Consider the following 12,006-nt stretch of genomic DNA (forward strand, 5'->3'; position numbering starts at 1 on the left):
TGTGTGGTGTGTGTGTGTGGTGTGTGTGTGTGGTGTGTGTGTGTGGTGTGTGTGTGTGGTGTGTGTGTGTGGTGTGTGTGTGTGGTGTGTGTGTGTGGTGTGTGTGTGTGGTGTGTGTGTGTGGTGTGTGTGTGGTGTGTGTGTGGTGTGTGTGTGGTGTGTGTGTAAATAACACGAAAACCTGGGTCACCTCTAATATAGACAGCATGAAGCTTTTTAGATTAGGAGCTCTCATCTTGAATAGGGACTACCATTTTGGTTGCCCATAATGCTTTAGTTAGCCCAAGTAGAACACAAGAGTGTGTGCAGCTATGGCTCTTACCAGACACTCCGAGTGGAACTTTTTCTTGCAAGTCCGGCAGGCTTTCTTTGGCAGAGAGTAATTGGAACCATGAATCACAGAGAAGCAGATCATACAATCTTCAACACCTTCAAACCTCTTGTCCACGTTGTTCTTCCAGAGAGCCAGACCCTCCATTATACTTCCGTTCTAGGGGAATCACAGTGTCAAAAGCAGAAACTCTTGTAAATAGGCAATTCTCTTCTATAAGTAGAACATGCTTAAACACTTCGCCTCCAGAGCAATTTATTATAATAGTTTTTTTAGGTATTTTCCAGCCCAAAATTCAGATCTTAACATTTGAGCAACAAATTAAAGCGACACTAAACTCAGGAGTTGAAGCTCACTCCTGTGATGGACTACAACCTCATGTTTAGTTTACTAATTTGTATTGAGATTGTAGTCCATCACAGGAGTGAGCTTGGAGCTGTGACTACTGTACAACACACACAGGGACCATGGGGAATAAAAGTATCCACCCTCCAGAAGGAAGGACAGTGTCAGCATGAATTCAGAGATGATTTGAGGTTCTACAGCTACAGAGTGATACACAAATAAGATACATTTTTGTTAAAAGTTAAGGAACTTGAATGCATTTTTAAGATTTAACAGGAGACAGGCTGGAGGGAGCACTATAACAGCCAGGCAGCTCAGAGGATCTGGTGAGTATAACTGTTATTTTACACCCTCGACGAAAAGGAGCAGTTAACCCTTGCAGTGCGGTGGTAGCCTCACTGCAAGGGTTAAAAATACATATTTCCTGGAGTTCTTCTTTAAGGAATTGGGAAGAAAACAGAAAAAAAATCAAAAGTAAAAGGCTGGACAGAAGACAGGCAGGAAGGAAATAAATGAGATACAGATGGTATATATTCATAGCGACACTTCATCTACTGGCCACATCTTGATATTAATCTGATCAATACACTTCTGTATCATCATTTATAAAAATCAAGAGCAAATGGCATGAATAGCTTTTTTTTTTTTAACCTACCTGGTGCGTAAGGTAAGTGTTCAGCTGCAGCATCCAATTCCGCCACTGCTGTACCGCCACGCCTACCCGCCGGCCACTTTCTACAGTGATGGAGCCCAGGGGGTAGTTCTGTGGCAGCTGGATAATGAGCTCTATGCAGATGTCATCAACAGAATAAGTGGCTATTACTTCCCGGGTAGTAGGACGGGCCTTCACCTTAAATAGAAGAGGTCCAGGGTTACAGCTTAAAAAAAACAAAAAAACGCACAAGTAAACTTTCTTTTTTTTTTGCATATTTAAGCAAAAATTTTTTTGCAAAATTAAGAAGATTTCAGGAGTCTTACTTAAGCTGCCCATACACCTTACGCTTGCAATCGCTTTTTTTGTCCAATATTCGTAAGGTTGATGGGCAGTGTACAACCGAAAATACTGTACAAATCGTACGACGTTCATCTTTCCAGCATGCTAGAAAACTTCGGTCGATCGTACAAAATTGACTCCAAGAATTCTACGGGTTTGTCAGACAAAAAAATGAAGGTAAGCTTGTGTATTTAACTTTAAAGCTCTTACGTTTGTTCATGGTGCAAAATTACCATGAAATGATCTCTTCATTCTAAATGGGAGATTAAAATAATGGGGGGGAAAAAAATAGGATAATCGTGTTCTGCTGGCTTTGACTTTTCTCTACACTGGTACACAAGGTAAGAAATATACAGGCAAACAATACACAAATAGCTGCAATTAAGAAGACTTTTGCAACTTTCCTTTAACAGATCAAGGCAAAAATCAAGCAAATGTATAAATATAACTTCTCACAATTTATCTGTCCACTGCTATCCTCTAAATCAAATAAACCCAAAATCAAAAAAGGTCATATATGTCAGATTAGAGGAGTTGGCTGCATTCGTTTTCATTTTTAAAGGCCAAGGAAATGTTCAGCAAGTACAGAAAATACCTGATGATCTTTCGAGAAATGGCGAGTCTTTGTTACTTCTGTGCACAAAACTGGCAACACAATCGGTGTTTGCCTTTATTCTTGTCTGTTACATTACGGATGGAGAGATCAGTAGTTGTTTATACAAGAAGGACGACATGCTTGATGTCCAGCCTCGGTGAAAATCATGACCCCCTCTATACAGTGAAGGAGTGAGCGTAGCCACCCAGAGATAGGAATTATGTTATTTGCAGGATTACCAGGTAACAATAAAAAAGAGGAAAATCCAGAAAAAACAATGCAGCTCCCTCATCTAAGGCCTAGTAAGCTGCATTGTATTATGTATTGTGGTTTTTGGGTTCAGATATGCTTTAAGTGCTGTAATTGGCTAATCAAGGGTCCTGCCAGCTGAAATTTTCATCTATGTGATGATCATGTCATCTGTGGGCACAGGACTTCCTGCGCATAGAGCTCAATGGAGCAGTGCATCTGATGCATCCCTTTGAGTGAGCTCCCTTGGCTAGCGAGTGGGTGCTGATTATGCCTTTTTAAATATCAAAAACATATCCTGTCTGTCTTCCCTGATTAACCCTTCGCTCATGACACAGAATCCACCAGGCTTGAGTAAAAACAACGGTTCATTTATATGAAGGTGTACCACAAAGAAATAACCCAACTTACCGTCATGCCATCAAAGACTTGGGTACTGGACTGTACAGAGGATATTTCCTGGGATGACAGCACTCCACTGACATACTTTGTAGTGAATTTGTCCACCACGCTGAAAATCCTTTTCTCACAACCATTCCACCATAGACGGACCATGGCAGGCAAATCCTTCAGTGTGATGTGATAAACGCTACAGGCCAGATGAGGGATCTCCCATTGAAGAATGGATAAGTCTAGGAAAACAATAATACATTGGTCAGCTCTCTCAATGCATATACTGTCTAGCCAAGTGGTTCTCAACCTGTGTAACTTCAGTTCACTACATTTTTCCTTGGTCATTAAGTCGCAACCCAAGTCACACTGCAATAGAACGCACAGCATTGCGTTACCGCACGTTCCGCTGCGGGCGATCGAACTGCGTTCGGATTGGCATTCAAAAGATCCACCCAGTCTCCCCTACCTTACGAGGACTGGAGTGGATCTCAGCCTGGGGTCAAGTGTGGGCTGTTGTGCTGTAATGGAGCTCCATCCATATGTGCATTGTTTCTACAGCTCCCTTGCACACCTTGTAGAGGTGCAAGGAGCCAGAAATGTGGCACCACTCAGGCCCAGGCAACTCTACAGGGCACACGAGGGAGTTATACATATGGATGGCGCTCCCTCATAGCCATAGCTCCAGCGCATCCCACCTCAAGCTGGCACTCGGCATGGGGCAGCATATTTTGAATGGCTGCTTGGCCCGAGAACGGACATTGCTGCCCTGGGGTGGGTGGGGGCAAGCTGGGGAGTCTCTCACCTAGAAAAGTGGAAGGCACACGGTGACCCACTAAACATGGGTCCCGAACCACCAGTTGAGAACCAAGGGTCTAGCCCTTTATGCTACTGGTCTCCATGCATGAAGAATCCTCAGTAGTGACCCAATCAAAATTTAGCATTGTTCACCTCAGTGGCCAGGCCAATGAAGACAGACTAGCCCATACCATAAAAGCTTCACTAATAACAAATTTAAGATCAACAAAGGTAAACATTTGGGTGCATGGGTGTTCGTGTGCTTGTCCAAGATCCAATGACCAGTCAATGTCAAAATGGTTAAGACTGACATAGCTGGGCTATGAAATAACACCCGGTTTGATTAAGCTCTCTTTTGCAGTGGAACACAGGACACCAATATAAAGACAGATTTTGGTTGGAGAGTAGGAAAAAGTTACGATGCAGCGTAGGGAAGGGTTCGATGTACAGTAAGGAAGGGTAGATGCAGAGTAAGGAAGGGTTAGATCACATACTGTATATCAATTACGAGACACATGGGCCAGAAACGGCCCACCACAAGATTTTATTAGGCCCACCAGTCCTGAGCTTTGTACCACAACAAGCAAGGTTATTTATTTTGTCTAGCCTGCGCCCAGGCAGAAAAAACTTGGAGCGATAATTCAGCCGGCCGCCCTCTGAGGACCTCGCACCACTCTACTCAGCAGCAGGTTTCTCCTCACCTCTCCCTCTGGTCTGGGCGACTCCAGTAAGTCCTACTGCATGTATCTGGGACTGTGTGTGAGGGCACTACAAGTGTCAGCAGTCCCTGTCCATTTAATGGACAGGGACTGCTGATACTTGTAGAGCCCTCACACACAGTATTTTCATAAAATGGACAGGGACTGCTGACATTTGTAGTGCCCTCACACACAGGACACCAGAACTGACATATAATGATCAGTAGGCCCGAGCATTGTAATGTAGGAAGAAGAAAGGTTAATTTTTATTTTTTTATTCATGATCCTCAGCATGGCCCTTAGTGAATTTGGATTCGACATCCCTGGGTTAGATGGGATGCAGCGGAAGGAAGGGTTAGATGGAATGAAGCGGAGGGAAGGGTAAGATGCAGAGTAGGGAAGGGTAAGATGCAGAGTAGGGAAGGGTAAGATGCAAAATAGGGAAGGGTTAGATGCAGAGTAGGGAAGGGTTAGATGCAGAGGAGTAGGGCTGTAACAACTAATCGACATAATCGATTATTATCGATTATTGAAAAAGTTGTCAACTTTTTCAATAATCGATGAATGCAGCGGAGGGAAGGGTTAGATGGAATGAAGCGGAGGGAAGGGTAAGATGCAGAGTAGGGAAGGGTAAGATGCAGAGGAGGGAAGGGTAAGATGCAGAGTAGGGGAGTCACTAGGAAAGGAGGGTACATACAGCAGTAAATACCACACAGAGATTCCAATCCTCACCACTCCACTAAAAGGGGATATTTTTGTGGTCTTTGTCCCCATTGGGGAGATCACTTGCTGCCTCACTCACCCAATGTCAACAGGACAGGAAGTGAAAATAAATCATTCCAATGGAGACACACATAGCAAGGGCTTTGCTGTGCAGAAACTGCAAGAGGCTGGTATTTATATAAATTCAGGTACTTACACTGGTTGCATCTGAAAACACATTTAATGATGTATTATAATGAACACAACGCTGAATTAAATTTACGGTATGTCTTTTTTTTTAATCTGCCCGTAGTTCATCTTTCACAATGATTTGGTAAACAGGCGCAAACGTCAAGATTCAGCTTTATCAAGTGATGCAAACAAGATCCTGTCCTGGGAATTTCCCATCACGGTAAACTCTTTTTACCGAATCTACCTCTGATCTCCCATCTAGACCGCACTTCATCACATTTACTTCTCACGTCACATTTGTGGAACTGTCTGGACACGCGTTGTCATGATTCCAGCTCCTAGCATTAGGACATTTTCCCATTAAAGCAAACGAGAATCTGATGATTACTTCTTGGCTGATAACTGCCTCGCTATCAACGTCTTCACGTTGGCTCAGCAATGACATGTATTTGGACAGAAAAAGAAGAGCAACACCATTGAGTTCAATTCTAAATAAACACAATCAGTAACATCTGACGATTTACATAAATATCTGTCCGCGGGTTAAACTATAATCATCTCACTAACGTAATGGTGACATTTGTGGCGAGGATTCAGTACCCTAAGCATTGTTGGAGAACATTTTCCTGGGTCTGAGCCCTTAAAGCTGAACTTGTCAAGGCTAACACACAGATACTTATATGTGGTATGCACTTTGTATATTAACTTTGTTGACATACAGTCAAAGAGTAAAAAAAAGTACATTAAAGTACCTTTTTGTGCATTTTTTTTTTTAAGTGCTCACATGACTGCTTCCTCCCTCCTCTAATGGATGCAGACAGCAGCGGGAGGGGCTCCATAAGCCTAAATGAACCATGTTCTATCTGAGCCACATAGAAATGGTGGAAGGAGTAGCCAGAGCGCCCTTCCTGGGCCAATCCACAATGACAAACAGGAAATCAGCCTTGAAAGATGCAGTAGCTGAAAGATGAACTTGCACAGCCCGGACCACATATAAACAGTGAATGGACATTCCACCAAGGACAGGATCCGCTCTCTCTTGCCGCAGCAAGGCTTTTGACAGTTTATGTACGCCACCGCTGTGACATTGACTGGATCCGAATCAGATAGCCCACCAACAGGTTGGTCCAACACCGAAGAGACAGCCAAATTGCCCCAAGTTCCAAAGATGCTGATTTGGGAGGCAAGATTCATCTGTCAATCATGTACCTGCACCGACAAGATGCCCAGGACTCCCCCCAGCCCGGCTGGTGTCTGTCATCCGGATTTGTAAGCAATCAGGAGGAAATTACTTCCGACTCCAGCCTGGTCCTCAGCGTTAACCAAATCGGTTTGTTGAGACAGAACCAACTTTTCCCATGATGACAGGATGTTGCACTGCAATGGTCTGGAGTGGAATTAGGCAAAGAAGACCACCACAAAGAAGGCTAAAAACAGCCCTACGACCCACGTGCAGAGGTGGACAGCTGCTGCATTGAAGAGCCCAGATCTAAGAGCAGGGGTGGGGAACCTCTGGCCTTCCAGCTGTGGTGAAGCTAAAAATCCCATGAGGCATTGCAAGAATCTCACAGCCACAACTCCCGGAGACAGATGCATCATGGGATTTGTAGTTTCACCACAGCTGGAGGGCCGGAGATTCCCCACCCCAGGCTTAGTGTCTGAAGAGTTTGAAGTTAACATGGGCAAGCCTGATTTATGATCCCAGTGGAAGCTTTTTATTCCACTTGAACTGCTGCAGCTACTGGTGTTGCAGTGTGGGGGTGATCATCAGACCTCATCATTGCCACACACCCCACCTTGGCTGTCTGGCAGGGATGGTTTGATCAAAATGTGAACCGAGCAGGTTGCCTGGAGTTCACTCTCAATTACCAATGCGGTTTTGTGACATTGAATCATTGGAACAATAAATATTAGAAAAGGTATGTTCCTGCAATATGACCTCAACTCACCTTTTACATTTAAGGTTAATTCCTCAGTGAAGAATGTCTTTGGGTCTTTACAAGAAGCGTCGCTTGATTGTCCAGGAAGAACAGGCGTATGAGGCATGAGCTTGAACAGGTTGTAAAGCAGTTTATTTAAGCTCTTGGTCTTCCGCAGATACTGTGAGTAGAGTGCGCGAAGCTGGAAAGGGAAAGACAATGCATATCACACAACTGACCACCATTACCACCCCCCAAGGCAACATGTAACATTAAAAATATGATAACCATTATTAGGAATGCTGTTATGTATTCACAAAAAAATACAAGATTGGTAAATGCAACTAACTACGTTCACATTATACATGCAAACTACATTGCAATAGGGCCCTTTCCGGACATCAAAACAAACCTTCTAGGACGTGCCTTGTGCTCACTTCTAAGAGCCACTCCTATTAGTCTCTACACCCTCCCTAAGGCCATTTCACTATGCAGGCATTATTTTGGACAGTCCCATCTGGGTGCTAGGGTTTCTGCACTCACTCCATGACACACAGGGGACAGAGCAGTATAAAACCGTCAGACTTTTTTTCAATAATCAGTACAAGATCACAAGGGACAGAGCAGTCTCCAGGAGCTGTTCATCTACTAGCTTGGAGAAGGGAGGAGAGAGGAAAGGAGAGCAGGGGGGAGGAGAGTGGGTTGCCTTGCTGTGTGTGTGTGTTTGTGGAGAAACACACAGCTTACTGGCAGACACAAGGGTGACACCATAGGACCCTGCAAGCGAAAGCAGCCACCTTAAAACAGGATATCAGGACCAATGTTCAGGGGACCAGCCGATTCTGCAGGAAACCAAAAACTTTTAAGCATCAAGGAGCAGCATCCACTGTAAGTGATTTAATTAGAATTTGAAATGGCTTAAACATTTTTGACTTTAATACCACTTTAATTACAGCAGAGAGTCAATATTGCTATCCCAAATCTCCATACTTCATCGTACACGCCACAGCCTTCATTTTACAGCCGTTATAAAATGCAGCCTGTGGCATAGAGCCTGAAGCACATCATGGAGTTCTTTCTGCTTATGGCAATCACACTTTCAGTCTATGTGCACTCCAGCCATCAATGGGGTGCATGAAGTCAGGAAGTGGCAGCAAATATGATGCAGGAGACTAGTAGTGCCAATATGCAAACCGAATGTTATTGATTTATGGTTCAGATCTACTTTAAATATCTCAGGAGCAAAAGAATAAAGCCAGTGAAGCTCTAGCCCAATGGGGGACTATACAATGCAGAGTGATTGAGTAACTATAATATATTGGAAGGACATATTTTGATACAAAGTGACAAGGATTGTTTAGATAGGCCCTCATACTAAACAGTTTTAGCACATCTAAAAAGAAGATTGTGCAACTGTAAAATCAAAACTTGTATGGCCAGCATCAAGTTTACATTTTCTGTTGGCCTTTAAAAGGATAATTAAAGCCTCCGTTTGTTTTGCATATACAGGTGAAACTCGAATAATTAGAATATCGTGCAAAGTTCATTTATTTCACTAATGCAACTTAAAAGGTGAAACTAATATATGAGATAGACTCATTACATGCAAAGCAAGATAATTCAAACCGTGATTTGTCATAATTGTGATGATTATGGCTTACAGCTCATGAAAACCCCAAGAGCCCCAAATCCACAACCTCAAAAAAGTAGATTACATGCAATCAATAAAACAAGGATTGTACATAGAACAATATCGGACCTCTGAAAAGTACGAGCATGCATATGTACTCAGTACTTGGTTTGGGCCCCTTTTGCAGCACTTACTGAAATTACTTTTGCACGATATTCTAATTATTCGAGTTTCACCTGTATATAAGGCTAGCAAGCAGTACATATATGCAAAAAAGTGTAATAAAAAAAAAATGCTTTGAAAAGGGTTAAAACTTACCTGTGTCTTCCCCGCACGCTCCCGTCCGAAAATGTGAAAATTCTCGGGCGGCTGCAAAGGATCTTATTGTGGGCGCATGCGCAGATCACATTTTCGTCCAGGAGACAAGGAGAGACACAAGGTAAGTATATGGATGAGTGCACCCTCATGCAGACACCGTGGGACAGGAAGTGCCAGCAAGGACAGAGGAGTCCGCACTGGATCGCTGGATCGGAGACCCCTATGTGATAACAATAAAGTTATGTGTTAAAAAAAAAAAAATGCTCACAAAATAAATACAAATTTACACACCCAAAACAAAAACCCACACAATTTTTTAAAAGTCCCCCACCCCCACATAGATGCGCAAAAATGCGTTACATGCGCCTACACGCAAAAACGGCGATTTCTCCAATTAAGCTGCACGTATTACATATCGCCGCGAACGTCGCAATGGGAGCAATAATTTTAGGGCCATCAATCACTGATCACACTAAACCGATGAGCGGTAAAATCTTTTAAAGCGTCGCCTATGGCAAATTTTGGCTATGGGGTTTTTTTGCGATTTCGCGGGCGTGCACAATTTTAAGGCTTGAAATGTTTGGTGTCTATTTACCCGACGTGACCCCGCCTTTTATAATTTACCAAAAAATTGGGTAAAAATAATTGTTTTATAAAATAATAAAGGGAAAACCATTTTTAAAAAAAATATTTGGTACTTTTTTTGTTATATAAAAAAAAATAAAACCCCCAGTGATGATTAAATGCCACCAAAAGAAAGCTCTATATGTCCACAAAAAAATGGTATGAAATGTATTTCAGTACAGCGTTGCATGACGGAATAAATGTCAAAGTACCGCAGCGCTGAATACTGAAAAATGGCATGGATAGGGAGGGGGGGGGTGTAAACACCTGGTCAGCAGGTGGTTAATATCCTAGTAACACAAAGCTGCAATATTCCTTAGTAGATATTCTAACAATCAGAATAATGTATGCTTACGGCTTGAATCCGATAGCAGAACACAAACCGGTGTCTGATTTAGGATACCCAGAAAATGGTTGTAATGATGAAAAGCTAAATCGAGACATGAAAAATAACATACTTGAGATGATGCCGCCTTAAAGAACGTTAGTATAAGTTTCCACGTCAGGAGATAACCCAGAACAAAGCAGAACTCTTCCTTTAACGGCTGGATTGCAGCAAACTCTCCCACTGGAATTCCTCGTAGAAGATTTTCTATTAAATCCTCCTGGACAGCCAGGACGGACATGAGAGCCGCAGGTGGAGACCTACAAAACAAGCATGAGGAGAGTAAGCCGAGAGAAGGGCTGATAATTACTATAGACCTCAAATAAAACCAATAGAAGAGAAGGTGGAGATGTTACCATAAGAAACATGAAAGACAGTTAACCTGCAGTGATAGTCTCTTCTCCTCTAAACCCACATGTTCAGGCATCAGACAGTAACAAGATGGCCACTCTCTAAAGTGTACCTAAAAACGTAACGTTTATTGTCTGTGAAGGTTCTTATTCATCCAGGTCATGGTATATCTGTAAAAAAATAAGTCAAGGCAACTGGACTTGTTTCTTGAAGACGTTTCACTGGTCATCTAACCAGCTTTCTCAATTCAGAATGACTTGTACAAAAAATTATCTGGGAATAAATATGATGAATGTCGCTTTTAATGACTCCTTCCTATCCATAATCTGTAGATTAACAATGCCCTGTGCATAATGGTAATCCACATTGTAACTAGAAGCCAGCAGCAGTGCAGGCTTCTAGTGCTGAGAACACGCTCACTGGTATTTGACTAATGTTCGCAAACCACTCTGATTACCAAGCACATGACCACTATGACTGCCAAACATAGCGATCACATGGGTTTGTTTATAAAAACAAACAAACCTCCAGATGAGCCATCATTGTGCCCAGCAGTAGCTACTCTAGATAGTCCATCATGCGATGGGCAAGTACCATCAGCATTGTTTCAGACCAGGAAGGGTACCGAACAGTGTAGATGGAGGATACAGCTATAAGAATAGGGTAGGATAAGATGCCCACAACTCTTCTGCTATTGGAAGGAGGTTGTATCTTCTATTTATATTGTATGGCATGTCAATTATTTGTAGATCCCATGATTTGTTTACTGAATCTTATTAAAGAGGACACTTATACTAAGGAGACCTTCGCTTCAATCATAAGGCTTCTTTTTGTTGCAAGAACATTAATAGCTTTAAATTTGTCATCACCCAACCCTCCTAGCGAGTGGCATGCTCAAGTCTATTCGCTATTACCGAAAGAAAAATTGGTGTATCAACATAGGGGCTGTCCCAAAGTTTTTTAAATGATGTGATGCATGGCTCTCTACTCCTGTACCTGTACCTAGGGACTGGACACCATATGATCATATCCTCGATTGTGTTGGAATGTCGAAATGATGGAATAGGCCGCTTTCTCTGTACGGTTTCGTATGTTGTTTTACTCTTCTTTTTGTGTTGGTTGAACTATTTATGTTGCTTTATTGGCAGCTAAACTGCACTATACTCATAATTGATGACTAGAGGTTGACTTAATGTGCTAGCGCAGGGCTCAAAATTTCCACTCGCCCACTCGCATTTGGCGAGTGGAAATAAAGAGAGGGCGAGTGAAAATTCAGTCAGGCACGCGGTCACAGATCGCGTACCTGACTATGAGAGCCGCCGCTCCTTGCTGTCCTGTCCTGGCTCCGCTACTTTCGATCGATCACCGGAGCTCTGACAGTTCTGAGCCCCGTTCGCAAGGATGGATTAGTAAGGTCTGCAGACCTTACTGCAGAGAACGGAGCTCAGAACTGCAGAGCTCCGGCCGAAAAGGAACGGAGCCAGG

The 12,006-nt window shown here is 42.9% G+C and overlaps 1 protein-coding gene across 1 annotated transcript in view; it reads right to left on the reverse strand.

Annotated features, from left to right (window-relative positions):
* LTN1 (listerin E3 ubiquitin protein ligase 1) overlaps positions 1 to 12,006 on the reverse strand; it is an 88,773-nt gene that overhangs the window by 14,366 nt on the left and 62,401 nt on the right. Inside the window, exons 25-29 of the mRNA XM_018555366.1 lie at positions 10,244 to 10,430; positions 7,244 to 7,415; positions 2,926 to 3,146; positions 1,332 to 1,526; positions 323 to 490 (exon numbers count right to left, since the gene is read on the reverse strand). Coding sequence (XP_018410868.1) covers positions 323 to 490; positions 1,332 to 1,526; positions 2,926 to 3,146; positions 7,244 to 7,415; positions 10,244 to 10,430 — 943 coding nt within the window. The remainder of the gene's footprint in view (positions 1 to 322; positions 491 to 1,331; positions 1,527 to 2,925; positions 3,147 to 7,243; positions 7,416 to 10,243; positions 10,431 to 12,006) is intronic.

Source organism: Nanorana parkeri, unplaced genomic scaffold (genome assembly GCF_000935625.1).
Source record: "Nanorana parkeri isolate BGI_ZX_2015 unplaced genomic scaffold, ASM93562v1 scaffold194, whole genome shotgun sequence".
NCBI classification, from domain to species: domain Eukaryota; kingdom Metazoa; phylum Chordata; class Amphibia; order Anura; family Dicroglossidae; genus Nanorana; species Nanorana parkeri.